At 39.7% G+C, this 16007-nt stretch overlaps 1 protein-coding gene across 1 annotated transcript in view; it reads left to right on the top strand.

Moving 5' to 3' along the window:
* Positions 1–7125: 7125 nt before the first annotated feature.
* The window catches only part of slco1c1 (solute carrier organic anion transporter family, member 1C1), a 37421-nt gene continuing 28539 nt past the window's right edge, over positions 7126–16007 (top strand). Inside the window, exons 1-2 of the mRNA XM_008288210.1 lie at positions 7126–7462; positions 12033–12205. Of these exons, the coding sequence (XP_008286432.1) occupies positions 12110–12205 (96 nt within the window). The 5' untranslated portion in view covers positions 7126–7462; positions 12033–12109. The remainder of the gene's footprint in view (positions 7463–12032; positions 12206–16007) is intronic.

Below are 16007 nucleotides of genomic sequence, written 5' to 3'. Positions count from 1 at the left end.
CACATGGGTCCGTCTTATTCTTTAGCCATTTCTTTAGCATTTCATGGGATGAATCTCACATTGAGTTTACTGTATTTCAAACTTTTTTTAAATCACCAAGTTCAAATTGAACATGGGTAAGACTGTAAAGTATCACTCTGACTTTACACGGGTTTCAGATGCTAAAATGTATCAGCAAAAATAAATCCTTTTGGTCCATAATTAGTCAATCTGACATATTATAGTCAAGAAACCTAAAGCCCAACATCTATTATCAGTTACTTATAATGCCGTCTTGAGGTTCCTCCCCAGAAAGTGTCACCACTATTAACATCTTGAGTCATCCTGCAACTGGCAATTTCACAGTCATTCCCACCAGGTAGAACTGATAAAGCCTCATGGAAAGAAGGTGAAACCTCTTCAAGAACCAAAGAAAAAAAAAAAAAGTTCATTTGCATTCTGCTTGAGTTCGTAGGGTTTACACAGAAGCATAGTCTTGCAATCCACACTACAGTACTGCTGTTCCACACACAGAGCAGTGAGTGTGCACAAAAACAGACCATTTATTGTGTCGACCGTCTTAATCAAATTCTTAGTTGCAACGCATTGACAAACAATCAAATTAATACACTTAATACGCATGGGCAATTAATAATCTCTAGTTTAATGGGGTTGCACTTCACTGGAACGTGAGAGAAAAGCCTCAACACACAAAGCATGTAAACTTCCTGAACCTACTGCTGCCACCGGTTTGCGTTTCTGACTGTGAGTCGTACGTTTTTCATTACATGCTGAGTTTGAAGAGGAAAGGCAGGCCGAGAACCACGAAGGATTGTGTACCACATGTCTGAGTGGAATACAGCACTCCTGCAATATGGCGAAGTCATTACAGTTGCATAAGTCATCATTATTACCAACTATTTGTTGGTGTTATTGACTCAAATGTGCCACTGTTGGCTATTGCCATGTTTACTACATTCCTTCCCATAATTCACTAAGCACTAATTAATTATAATGCTTTTCTGTTTAGATCTGACTCTGACCTAAAAGAACCTACAAGAGAACTCCTTAAATAACTCGTATAAGTCCGACACAGGACTTTCACCCAGGAGAAAGTGTTTGTGTCGCATGTGGGAGAGTCTTGTTTTCCCACTGTTTGGTTAGGCTTAGGCACCAAAACCACTAAGTTAGTTTTAGAAAAATATCAGACTTTAGGTTAAAATTCACCCTTTTAGAAGGTTTTTGAAACTTCTCCTGCATTTTCTGGGTTACTATGGTGATGAGTCCCATCCTGTCTCATACATGATTGTTTGGCTAAAAGGGACAGTTGGAAAGCAATACAAATACTGGCAAATCTAAGGCAGTTAAAACCTATTTGTGATATGTAACAAACAAAAGTAATATCGGTGTGTGCCACAAAACACAACTGAGAATGCAGTTAGTCGAATAGGAATGTAAGTTTTGGGAGACGGGATTTGGTCCACCGCTTCATACACTTTCAAACCTTTAGTCTTCAGCCTCAGTTGTTGCTTCCAAAAGCGATGTCAGGAGGCAGCTCATCGGTTCCTGCACAGCTCCCTCTGGAGCCACAAAAGCCTTTATGCTATTTATTTTTTTCACATGTATAGTAGTACTCTACAAGACCTACACAACTACACACATGCACAAAGATGATTTTAATGTAAAGGGCTCTTGTTTTCAATTAGTTATAATGGCCTTGTCAAAAAAAACAATCATTTAATTTTTATTCATGCCTGTTGATGGGGACAGACGGGAATCCAACATCTATTTCCCATGTTGAACTGAAACAGCAGGTGGATGCATTTTGATGATGTTTAGCATATCCTGCAAAGTATTTTACCACATATTATACAGCTTGACACTTAACCAGACACAGTATTCATCATTGTTTCAAGAGATTTCCTTTCTGTGACATTCTGAGTAACTTGGATATGTTGATGAATCTGGATGGAAGAGGAGGATGGAGGAAACGTTTACTCACGTCTTTGCTGACATTAGTTTTCATGTGTGCGTGCAATGTCTGCTGGAACTCTTTGTCTTTATTGACTTTCTCTTGGAAAAAGCATCAAATTAATCATTTGAGAGTTTGGTAGTAGTCTGTCTAAAGTAATTCCAGGTGGAGGATTTGATAAATTGACTGTCTGCTCTGTCTAGTATAGATCGAAGATAATCCCTTTAGTAATCTTGTTTTTACTGAAGCTGCTTTCTCTTTGAAGATCGATTTTGCGTCAACATGCGAAATTCACCATTGAGTGTATTAAATATCACGAGGCAGAGGGAGGTTATTTAGCACAGAATTCATACTCTGACAGACATTTGAGCCTTGATCTTTGGCAAGTTCAGTTTTAATGTTTTTTGCACACGTCTGTCGGATTACTTTTCTCTCTGGATATATAATTGAAAATTCTGCTAGGACCACATGTATATACTCCAGGGAGGCGCTTGCCTTTTTTTTCCATCCCTTCCCTTTTTGTCCTTTTACTTTGAGACATTACTGGTCATTCAGTGCTCTTTCATGATCTTTTCCTCCCTTCTACCTTCCCGTCCATGTCTATCTCAGATCTTCACCTCCTTTCTCTCTTCTTCATAGGTCTAACTTTGGGACCTCTGTGGATAATGACCATGTGTGAGAAACAAATCACAGGAGGAGGGACTTCTGTGATTTGTGGACCAGTACTTGGACCAACACCATTTGTCACCGCTGCACTTAGATCAAAATGTCCACTGCAGAAGAGTCACACTCCCACTGCGGTTTTTAATTTGCCTCTCAAAGACTATTTCTACACCGACTACATTTTTAAAGAAAGCTTCCTTTTCTCTCCATTTCTATCCTCTTTAATCGGAGCTGTCTTTTGCCACAAACAAGCTAAAACTACATAATACAAACACACACCTCCAAACCTCACACCTCTCCATCCACCTGTGCACAATGTACTTTGCACTAAAATACCAATGTGTAAAGCAAATTTCCAAGTGAGGAAACTACCAAGCTGTCAGACACGCTAAAAAAAAAAAAAAAATCAGCTGTCACTGTTTGTAAATTACTTTTCTTGCTCATTTTTGCTTGTACGCCAGAAACCAACAAAAGACGATTATGACTTCTGTTCTGTCATGAAATGGGACACATAATATACCTTAACAGGTTCAACAAGGCCTCATCAATGATAAAAACAAATAAAATTGACAATTCTAAATTAGATCTGATAAAAATCAAACCAAATATCTAAAGCACAATTACTTTTTTAATATCATGGCCTGTATAATGCAATAGAGTTTAGTGACATATTTTAACAATGACCAGCATTATATAATAATATGTCCCTGAATTTCTTTGTGATATTTTGATGCTCAGTTCAGTGTGAGTGCACATGTGAAAGGAGAGATGCACATTGATGGCTAGTTCATTCAACTGAAGCACTGCATACTGAGCACTTTGTGGAAAATGAGTATTGGATTGTAGAAGCCATGTATGTTTCTGGTGTGAGTTTACTCCACTGCCACTGTGGAACCAACCAGCACAAACTAAATACTCACAGCAATTAGTTTAAAATGTAAACCATCACATTTTATTAAGCACTCTCCAGACTTTAACTTGGCCTCAAAAACACCTGTACATATGGTTAAAGCAGGAGTGCTGGTATTCATTGACTGTATATCTTGTCCACAGCTGCTTATACTGTATGAACAACATCTGTATCATTAAATACCTGCAGCCATCTGAAGGAAACAGGACACATGTTAATACATCTGCAACCTTAGATTGCGGATTCAGAGCACAGTGCCACAATGCACATCAAGCTGCTCCAGAATACCCACACACATGCCAACGCACATCAAACTGAATGTTTAGAATGGAGTAATCTGCCTGTAGTTAGGTTGAAAACATTTAGATGTTAGATTAGATTAGATTAGATTTTAAAGTGCAAAAGCAGCAGTAAAGTGGATTATATCCAGTATGGGTATAAACCTGGTACAAACAGCTACTTAGATTATCAAGTGATTGATGTGATGTGCAAAGGAAAACGTTTATTTCACGACTATCATATGATTCCTTCAATGAGCTGTAATCCACATCCTGTTACTTATAGACCAAAGCCACGGTCACAATATGGATTTTCACAAAATAATTTCAACAGCAATTGTTCAAACTGCAGTGAGCCTCTCTGAGTTGTGCATAATTGCAACTCCATCTGACATGGAGTATTGCTTGCAAAAATTCCATTACTGCCATTATTTTTTTCTTTTGCACATCAAGTCACACAATCAAACACACTTTTATTTAAAGTTACCTGTTGGTTATACATTTCTGTAAATGTGGTTAGGGTTCTTACGTATTCTTAACACCGATTCATTAATTTTACCGCTGTGGATACACTCCAAACGAGACCAGTTATGCTTATGAGCTTTTCTTTATCAACTCTTCAGTAAGTTTATTTTTGAATTACAAAATCAGTGACAGAGTTTACACTTTACAACTCTAATATTGTACCATACAGTCGTCTAACCTCGCCTACTTACTGCTCTCTTTCACTGTCCATGCTTTTATATGTCTCTATCGCATGTTATCATCTTTGTGTCTTTTATTTTATTTTAGTTTGTGCTTTTTCCTTTCTGTCTTCTCCTCTTGTATCTTTCTTTCTGGCTCTGGATCTGCTTGTTTCTGATCTGCGGTTGCTGATTCCACAAAGGGTTTTTTGTATGTTGTTTCTTATTGCCCCTTTTTTTTTTTATCTCCCTGCGGTCACCAACTCCTTGCTTAAGGGGAAATTGTTTGGTCTTTCCCTATAATATTGTAAGACTTTGACCAAAGTACTTATGTAATGATTTGGTGCCATGTAAAGAAACTGAATTGAATTGAACTGACTGGAAAATGAAGATGTGTCTGAAATCACACCCTGATTCACTCATTCACAGCTTCTTACAAAAAGGTCACTCAGTACAGTTCTTTGCTTGACAACGGTCATTCCAGCCCCTATAAAAAAGGGGGAGAACTGCTTTATGGGCTTGGTAGCAGAAAGCTTTGAACATGCCACAGACACTGCTTCTTTTGCTCTAAGGGCTTAACATTCTGGATAAATTTATACACTCAGAACCTCGACACACAAATAAAATGCCGCAGTTAATGTAAAGCACTTTACTATACTGTCATGAAAAGAAAGTGATTTTAGACACAGCATGTGTCTTTTCTGCATCCTCGCAAGATCAGCTGGAAACAAACAGTGGCCAACTGCTTATTTACGTCAACATTTTTAGTCATCTGAAAGGGCAAGCATGAAATTCTTGAAAAAAAAAAGGCCTTTATCTCTTCGACACAGCAAATTTACACAACAAAATCTGCTTTTGTCAAACCTAGAACGTTATGTTCTGCTCCATTTATGGGTAATTACTAAAAACATTTTATTTATTTTTTTTTTTTTAAAATCACACATGATGACTTGATGTTTTCATGTTGTGCTGTAATCTTTACAAATGTCGTAATTAAATAAAAACAAGCTAAACACCAGATTCCTACACAGGACAGACACAACCGAGCTTAAGAAGACTGGTTATGACTTTGCAGAATCGTCTCTGTAGCCTGAAACAGCTAGTCTTCATGGCTCAGTGAATAAGTGAACAATCACACCTGACCGAAAGGAGGGAAGTGCTGTCCAGAAACTGCACAAGACTACTCAACCGAGTCGACTACCTGTTGCAACGCGCTAGTTAGATGTAGTCTAGCGCTCAGTTAAAGGGTTCTAAAGAAGTTTCCAGAGGTTCTGAGGGCAAAGACTCAAAGACAAGACAGCGTGTCTGTGTGCTTTTTGTATGTGCATCATGTGACAGTCTTGAAATACCAGCACTAACAGGTGCAACGTGGCAGGGCAGGTGCCAAGGTATGGAATAGCAGAAATATGCTACCAGTCACCTTTTGTTTTTACATCAATCTGTCATCCTGCACACAGAGGTTAAGGCATACACTGCTGTCAAACCTTATTATGATCAGTCCACCTCAAAGGGAGAGAGTCACGACACAGCTACACAACATGAAGCAGATTCTCAGTGAACATGCTGACACATTGAACCAAACTGTGAAAAAAATGACACTTTTCATATTTATTTTTGTTTAACTGCGCTGCATTCATTTTGTTTGAAAGTGCTTCCTTTGCAAACGGTGAATATTTAACGTCAGGTTTGTACTGCAGATGGTAACCAGTGTGAGTAACACTTGTCATTTTGGCAAGTGGAAGAAAACTGATCCACATTGCTCCAAGCTTTACTCCCACAAGTCCCAAATGCCAGCTCGGATAAATGGATTTCTGAATTTGAAAGTACCATGAAGCACCTCTACTACAGTAAAATATTAAATTCATGTAAAACTAACAACAACCCTTAATGCTATGACCTCATCATATGCCTTTTCTAAATCTGGATTGTGAGTGTATGTTCTACGACAGAAAGTAAGAAGTAAACAGGACTTTTATGAGAGTGTGCTGACCTGAGAGTAGAAGCCAACATAAAAACAAGAAGTCAGATTTTTGAACATATCACACACACACACACACACACACACACAGAGCAAATATTGTGGCAGTTATCCAAATCACGGGAAACAGGGCTCATTACAAAATGTTGACCATGAAGGGAATCCACAGCTGAAGCATCCAATTTTGTAAATCGAATCAAAGATGAGAGCACAGCTATGACACAAATATCCCTTTAAATATTCTGATCCTTTGGTTTGATGTAATGAGTGTTATTTTATTTGCTCTGGGAGTTGTGTCTTATATTATGCCTCATGTAATCCTTAATGTGGAGCACTTTGCAACTTTTGTTTTGATGAATGCTGCACACATAAATATGCCACTATGAGTCCATGCTTTCCAATAACAGTGTTGTGCTGCTGATGAATAACATCATGTCCTGTAACAGCTTGTTGACGAAGCCACGACACTGTAAATGTTACACGATTCCAATAAAGCTCAGTTGAATTGTGCAGAAATTGAGGAGGAGGAGGAGGAGGAGGAGGAGGAGGGGCAGGCGGTCTGGGGAGAGAGACAGAGAGGGAGAGAGAGAGAGAGAGAGAGAAAGAGAGGAGCTGCAGATTAACACACCCTCCTTTCTGTGAGTGCACGTTGTACCGAAAGTCTGTCCGAGAAGCAGGAGGCTGCTGGGGTCACCGCCGGAGCGCATCTGAACGCGCCACATCTCCAAAGCCGCGACGCACGGAGCCGCCGAGGACATGTGTCACAAGACCAAAGATCCCTCTGTGATTCGGACCAGTGTGTCCGAGAGTGAGCGCGCAGCGGGCTGGAAATGAACTCATGTCGGTGTCACAGCATTCACGATAAGCGCTTTCTCCTCGTTTCCCATCCACATGAGAAGTTTGACTGGAGCTGGCTGAAGGGAGGCTGCCTGCGCTTCCGATTGGCTGTTAAATCTCTGTAGCTCGAGCAACTTGACGACTGTTTCGCAGGACACTGAGGTAAAGTGGCTTCATCCTTCCTCCCCTTAACGTTGTAGGACATCCGAGCTGGATGAGACAAAGTGTTCAGGAGCGTCTGGCGTCTCTAATGAAAAATGGCAACAGCGGCTTTTTTTTTTTTTTTTTGTCTTGGTCTGACTGCAGCATTACGTCGTCACAATCTGACCTTGGATTTATTTCTATCCCAGTGATCACATACTCAAATAGCAGCTTTTTGAATATCTGTTCAACTAAAAATATCTGATTGATGGCTAAAAAAAAATCACATCTTAAAGAATTTAATTCAGTTTTTCTCAGCAAAAATTTTGACTTAACTATAGTGTTTTAGGGGAAAACTTTATAGTGAGCAGCACTGGTGAACAAGGAGCTGACTGAAAGGTGTGAAGGAGGATTGTTTTTTTTCTCTCACAAGGCACCTGCAGTGGCTGCAGGGCACCCTGCATGAGGAGTGCATCAGCAGCATCCTAAGTTTCAATCAGACAGGGGGGTGTGTCCAGCACGTCAACTTACTGAAAAATGGTTCTTTGATGGAGATTTCTAGACCCGATTGATAAAGATATTTTCCACAAGCTGTATCAAATTCTGTTCCTTTAAAATATTACCTTAGAAAACGACTTTTTCTTTCATTCTCTCAATTCTTACCAGCCTTCATATATCCCCTCATGTGAACAGCTGTAGGCTATTTAATAGGCACAATGCATCTTTAATAAACAATGGGATGAAATACAGGATGTAAACATGCTGTATTGTAGTCAAATTGCTCATTTATGCCCAGCAGGTAAATCATGATAATAATTAAAACAATAGATGGGAAAATGTGCAGAAACATGCCAGACATTGCCATCGTCTGAAAGTCTTAAAGGTTGGATATGCAGAGCACTCCCTTATTCTGAGCGGTCGGCTGTTCCAGTATTGATCTCCTTTTACTGACGGAGCAGTTTGTCCAAATGTCCTATACGGGACCTCACCATCCCCTCGAGTGACTCATGAGTCATGATTCCTTCATTCTAGGTTGCTGGACTTGTGCTTAAAGGCTTCTTGGAACAACAGATACTGGCATGATTAACCTCTTTCTCCACATCACCTTATTAAGTCGTCTAAGCAGTTATGAAGGGATCGTTAAAGCTGGCGGCAGGAAGGCCCGACTGATCACTAGAGCTGGGAGGTGACTGAAATGAACCTTTTCCAAACCCCAGACAGAAAACTTAATCTAAATATGGGGATATTTAATCTTAGGCATAAAGCCAACCTCCATGTTTAGTGTTTAGTGTCTGCATGGGTTTGACTATGTTTGACCTGGTTAGTTAGACTTGATGATGAGTTGAGGGGCTTTAACTAGTTAAACCTGGTTAAATGCTTTTCTGTTTGCTTTAATCCTCATCACTCCATAGTGAAGAAAATATCCCCTGGTGACAGTGAGTATCTTGACTTTTTGGCAGTCAAGTTTGTAGGAATTTGGATCATTTAATTAAAATATAACAAATATTTTTCATGATACAAGTTAGTGTAGTGAGTTGTTTTTGCTGGGAATACATGTGTGTTTGTTGACTGATAATATTGTGCAACATCATGGGTAGTTGTGGATTTAGTGTTGCCTGCGGCTACTCCAGTACTTTCTTTCTAAAAACTGCGATCCTCAGTAAATTGATTGCTAATGCTGACATCATGACGGTATAACCACAGCTTCCGCTTTCCAGGATGCTGCCTTTTAACAGCACGCTAAAGATTCAGTAGAGAGTGATTATCAGCCCCAGGCACATTCAGAACAGAAACCTGTGGGTACATACTGTACGGAGATACGGAGTAGAGAAAATAAGAAAAGACACATGCTGTTCAATGTATGTGAAGTATGAGGCAGGAGACAAAAGAGGAGGATGGGACAGTCATTGCTTGTGGCAGATTAGCAGACAGCTACATTTTTTTTTCAAGCTTGTGCTGTTGTGATGTCTTTTTTGTTTATAGAAATATATATTACAATCTGAAGACAGTGGGAATCAGCTCATTTTAGGTCCCCTTTTGGACACTGAATGAAATAAACTGTTATGTTGAACTTGTTACAGAACATTTGACCACAAAAACCTATTTAAAAAAACAATAAAATTAAATGGGTGTGTGTGTGTGTGTGTGTGTGTGCTGCACTTCTGAGCGCTAAAGCTGGCAAGTGGACTGAGGAGTTTTGTTTATGGTCAACATACAGATTTACATCCATATATTGTGTTAGTTGAATATTCCTTTATCTAAACTGAATATATACAGGAAGTAACCTGTTTGACGTGACTGTCTAGTGGCCAAAATTCTTTACTTCTGTACCTGTTTAGCTCGTTTTATGAGACATGACATACTTACTGATTCAATGTTGTTTGACACAGTACTATTTCGACTACGGCACAAAAAGGAAGCAATATTAAGTGTGATGAAGAAAAAGTCGCCTCAACTTCTGTGTTTGTTTTTCATAACCTGTTGCTTTCTAGAATTCTGTTTTATATCGGTCTACTTAAAGCTGCTGTTGGTCTAATTCCTTAAAAGTAGGGCAACGCTGTTGCAATTCTCCTGCTCCTTCAGTCTGCTCTGCTCCTGAAAACAGAACGATCATTCAGGGGAACATGTAAACGTGTAACACCGGTGGCAGCCTCGCTGACAGAAACGGTGACGGTATTGTGTTCTTTTCTGCATAGCAATCACCAACTGGGTCCCCTGGAGCACAGACATCACTGCTTCACATGGCTACTGAAATGGACTGAATGGACTGCAGTATGTGAAATAAGCAAGACAAATGAGAGAAGTTTGAAGGGGAAAAAAGGGTTACAATGGAAGAAATCTCCATATAGACACAACAGATTTGGATAAATGAATACCTATTTTCCATAATATATAAGTCTCTATTGTTTAGGCTTCGGTGATTCCTATAGTTTTTAGTATTCCTTTTGAAATACTGACAGTTTTTGACACACTTCTCCATCTCTGCTGTGTTGAAGCTCATCTGGGGTTCAGATCAGCCAACAGGGATTTACTGCACACTTGCTCGTTTCTAATAATTTCGATTTCTAATAAATAAAGCTTATGACAAAAGATAGTAAGTTAAAAAATAAAACACTTGAGACAATTGAGACGAATGACAACAAAACAAATCAGATCATAAAACACAGAGGTGTCTTTCTGTTTAGATGAATTGTAAGAATGAAAAAAAAACAAAACATCTTGATGCAGCAACTGCGACTTCTACCTCAAACAAGAGCTATAAAACCAGTAGATGTTTAGGATGGGAGTGTTTTACATTCTGCCCTTTTTCATTGTTTGAGTCGCACAGTTGATGATGTAGCTCTATTCAGGGAAACACAATCGTGCTTTGACCTGGCGTTAAAGCGCTGCTTGGATCCTGCATTGGGTGGTTCAGGAAGGTCCTGCTATAAATGCGTGTTTGAACAGACTGGCACAACATGGTACATCTAAAGTGGGTCATAGGCTAAAAGTACATGTGAATCATCCTGCCATTGTTTCCACATTTTTCCATAATACTGCCTACAGTATAAGCAATTCACCCTCCTTCTCTTGTGCATATATTCCTTTACATTCAATATTTATATGTAGCAGACACATGTCCAAAAAATAATTCCATTCGTCAGTCAAAAAATAGATGTGGGAAGGTAGTGGAGGCTGCAAAAGATTCTGTAAAAGACCAGCCCGGCTCAGTTAAACATCACCATGTTGGCTCGGCTGCTTTTCTTGAACCTCCGTAGGGGTCTCAGGGGTAATAAAAAAGCACCAGAGTCTTGCATTCCTCTGCCTTTATTAGCAGATGTTGCTAAAAAAGTGAACGGCAGCCAGCACCTCTAGGTCTCAATAGGTAAATTAAGACAAACACCCGCTTCCCTCCATCCATTCATGTCTTATCTGCCTCTTGTGGCTAATCAAGGGGCAGATAACTTGACGGCACAGTACATGTGAGAGCAATTTGGTAACCTACCAAAGGATTGTGTCACAGCACAGTATATATTATTCATTTTGATTCATTTGGCAGAATGTATTTTCACTGTGTTTTTTTTTTTTTTTTTTAAATCTCTCCACGCCATCAGTGAGTGGCCTCAATAGGGGTTAAAGTTCACCTCAGCAACCCTGTGGCAAATCAGATTTCATCTGAATTGGTGTTTATATGATTTCAGTTCACAGAGGTCCTTAAAACTATGGTTTTAACTTCACAGCCTGGGTTTGTGCCTCACTGAATCTGGTCACATGATATGTAAGACAGTTACTCCCTGAACAATACAGGAAGATATGTAGTTTGATATGCGGGGGATATTTAGCTCAGACTTTTTGATATTGTGGCTTAAAATAGTCAACTGGAAACAAAACCCTTTTGTTCTGAAAACATGCACACGTCATCTCTGTCATTAAAGTGTTGAATTATTAGCTGGGATATAAGTTTGAAGATTTTCAGAGCGTAAATACAGTCACTAGTGGGCTTTTCTGTGTTTGTGTGTCAGTCTCCTCTTTTTACGGTTGCTGTAGACATGTTTCTGTTTTTGTGCTGAGGATGGGAAGTGGGTCACATGCTTGAATTATCCATTTGCAGGGTTGCATGCCTCAGTGCCAAGAAATTGCATTACGTGGGAGACTTCTGCTAAGGAGACGCGACAACACTTCTGGAGGATGGAGGAGAGAGCTGAGCGAGGACGCGCGCAGGAGAATGGACGCAGCGACGGCTCGGCCAGAGAACCCCGACCCTCCGCCTGCACCAGTCTGAGGGTACACAAACAAGCATGTCTTTATGAATGCTAAGATTAAGGAGATGCAGCATGTGTGTGTGTGTGTCTATGTGTCTGTGTGTTGGGAGTCACATGCCTCCATAGTGTATACAGCGCCTATAAAAAGTATTCACCCATCTCGCAAGATTTCCTCTTTTACTACTTTTCAGCATTAAATCACGATCAATTGACCTCATTAGAAAACATGTTCTACAAAGTAATGTCAATTAATTAAAAACATAAAATGCAATTTAAATGCTTGCATAGGTATTCACCCCCTAGTTCAACATCAGTACTAGACACACAATTAGTAAAACGAAGCTCTTTAGAGTGAAGTAAATGTATCTCAAGTGATTCTAGTATAAAGACACCTGTCTGTGTAAGGTCCAGTCACTGGTGAATCAGTACTCCTGGTTATAACAACACCGTGAACACTCCAAGCAACACCACGACAAAGTTAATGAAAAGCATAAGTCATGGGATGGATGCAAGAAAATTTCCAATGTACTGAATGTCCCTTAGAGTGCAGTTAGAATCCATGAGTAAGAAATGAAAGGAGTGTGGCCCATGTGTAAATCTGCTGGAGCAGATAAAATAAAATGTAATAGAAGTGATTGCGTAAGTATTCACTTTCTTTGGTCCGTAGTTATTAGAAGCACCTTTGGTCACAACTACAGCATTGTGTCTGTGTGGATAGCACTCAATCAGCCTTGTACATCTGGACAATGCAGTTTTACCCCATTCTTCTTTACAGAACGGCTCAAGCTCTGTTGGTTTGCACAGGGATCAAGAGTAAACAGCCATTTTCAGGTCCAGCCACTAATTATTAAGTGGACTGAGGTCTGGGCACTGACTTGGTCACTCCAGAATCATTCACCTTGTTGTCTAAACCATTTCTGTGTAGATGTCACTGTATGCCTCTGGTCATTGTCTTGTTAAAAACAAATCTTCTCCCAAGTTGCAGTTTACGAGGAGTCTAATTGTCCTCAAGGATTTCCCTATACTTTGCTGCATTCATTTTACCCTCTACCTTTACAAGCCTTGCAGGGCCTGTTGCTGAGAAGCAGCCCAATATCACAATGCTGCCACTACCATGCCTCGTGGTGTTTGTTTGTGATGATGTGCAGTGTTTGGTGTCAGCTAAACATAGCATCTAGTCTGATGGCCAAAAGGCTAAGCTTTGGTCTCCTCAGACCAAAGAATCTTCTTCCAGTTGACGTCAGTGTTTCCCACATGCCTTCTGGTTAACTCTAGTCAAGACTTAATATGAGCTTGTTTTTTTTTTTTTTTTCAAAAAAAGTGGCTTTGTCTCCCATAAAGCTTTGACTGGTGAAGAACATGCAACAGTTGTATGCACAGTCTTTCTCATTGCAGCTGCTCAAGCCTGTAATTCCTACAGAGAAGTCAAAGTCTTGACTGCCTCCCTCACTAGTATCATTCTTGCACAGTCACCCAGTTTTTGAGGATGGCTTGCTCGAGGCAGATTTACACACACCATCTCTGACTGATGGATTAAATTGCATTTTGAAGGATATTCGGTGACGCTGAAATGTCCTTGTATTCGTCCATTGACTTGTGCTTTTCAATCCCTTTGTTAAGGAGTTGATTGGACTGTTCTTTTATATTCATGGTGTAGTTATAACCGTAAGTGCTAAATATAGGAGTATTTCACCCATGACTGGACCTTCCAGATACAGGTGTCTTTATACTACAGTCATTTGAGACACATTTACTGCACTCAGATGATCTCCATTTCACTAATTGAGTGACTTCTAGCACAAACTGGCTGCACCTGTGTTGAATTAGGTGAGTCACCATAAAGGGGCTGGATACTCATGCAATCACTTATTTTACATTTTATATTTTCATTTATTTGACAATACTATTAAAAAATCTGTTTTCACTTTGACATGTAAGAATCTTACTTTTCCTTTCTTCCTTTTCTTCTTCCTTTTTTCATCTTTTTATTCTTGTCAAAAGGCTACATTAAATTGATTGACTATAATTCAATGTTGAAAAGCAATGAAGGGGAAAAGCAAGATGACTACTTTAAACAGGCACTGTATGCTTTTATTCATCTGTGCTTATAGAGACCAGTAAATTAAATGACTTAATCATGGTAACAGACCAGCAAGTCTCTTTCCACAATGATGATGTATTTTTGCTTAGGAATACTGTACATTTTAATCAGTGACCTGTTCTTCTTAATATGAAAACATAACAGAATTATACAAAACTAATCATGCTTCTTCTGTTTTTCATATGCTGGTATTTTCACTGTATGTCCATCCATCCATCCACATCTTTACGTGACCATAGTGTCATTTTTTTCAGATAAAACGTTTGGTGTCAGTGGTTGATGAGTGTCATTATCTCATATGTGGTCACGAGTTAACAAACAATCATAGTCTTTTTAGGATGCACCTTTTTTGTGAAATCTTTCCCAAAATTAAGTTCGAAGAAGTTCCTTTCTCACCCTGGAAAAGCAGTTTACAATCACATTGAACAGCCACAACAACACAATCAACAATATTGACTATCATCTTATAATGCAATGTTCTGCTGGGAAACCTTGGGTCCTGGCATCCCTGTGACACGTATCAACCAACTAAACATTGTTTCAGACCAAGTGAACCCCCCCCCCATGGCACTCCCCTACGCCCCAGCAGGACAGTGCTCCTTACGACACGGCAAAAACTGCTCTTCAACAGCTTGAAGAACATGGCAAAGAGCCCAAGGCATTGACTTGGCTTCCAAATTCCCTAGATCCAAATCTGATCGTGCAAGCCCCATCCACGAAGGCCTCACTGTGCAATCCACAGCACCAAAAATATCCACATCCTGAGGAGTCCAAGCTGTTTTGTCAGCATGAGGGGAACCTACACAATATCAGGAAGGAGCTTTTAATGTTGTAGCTGATTGGTGTATCATCCATAAGAAAAATTTCAGCACTTTCCAACACCTCTAGCTAACTCACCCTTAAAATCATCATCTGAATACACTGGGCTACAGAACAAGTCTGTTTCGTTGTCTTGCTGAAAGTAGAAATCACATAAAGACCCTCAAATCAAGCACACCGAGGCGTTCTACTTTAGCAACCACCTGCTTTTTTACAATAATGCTACTCTTGTGGCCTCTCGTTGCCATGGTGAAAATGTCATAAGGGTTATCGACATTTCTTTCTGATGAAGGACTGATGAAAGTAGAGCAGGGCACGATGTGAATATCACATTGTTAAAAACAAACCAACTCAGGCTTTCCTTGTTTGTCTTTTCGTTCTCCCGCCTTAAACAACCTTTTTTTTTAAAAAAAAAAAAAAAGAAAGAAAATAACAACACAATGTCCAATTGGCTGAAAGCATGTCTTCTGCTAACAACATGAAAGTCATTAAAGACCTAAACGAGATCAGACACTCTTGTTGCTTTTTCCAACATGAAAGTGCTTTGAGACAATGGTGTTCAAGCAGCTTATCATAATACAGACTGCAGTGTCAGGATGGACTTACTTCTTCTCAGAATTGTTTGGTTCCCTGACCGGCTGGGTGGGGCATGGCACAGCCCGTTTCCACTCTAATCCGTGTTACTCTCTGCTTTTTGTTAATTCCACCGATAAGACAAGAACTTTGGTGCCACGATGTCGCTGTGTTTCTTAATTTCTCGTTCTTTTCTTTTCTGGGCTTCAAACACCATCTCAGAACACCAGAGGCCCTTTAGAATAATGATATGTATCATGTATAATTCATTATTTTCTACTTTCGTACATTGCTCTAACAAACAATTCTGTGTGTGTGGGTCAGACGCCTG

This window comes from Stegastes partitus, unplaced genomic scaffold, assembly GCF_000690725.1.
Source record: "Stegastes partitus isolate 25-593 unplaced genomic scaffold, Stegastes_partitus-1.0.2 Scaffold547, whole genome shotgun sequence".
In the NCBI taxonomy this organism is placed as follows: Eukaryota; Metazoa; Chordata; class Actinopteri; family Pomacentridae; genus Stegastes; species Stegastes partitus.
The sequence above is the reverse complement of the archived record's forward strand: the minus strand, read 5'-3'. Positions and strand labels throughout refer to the sequence as shown.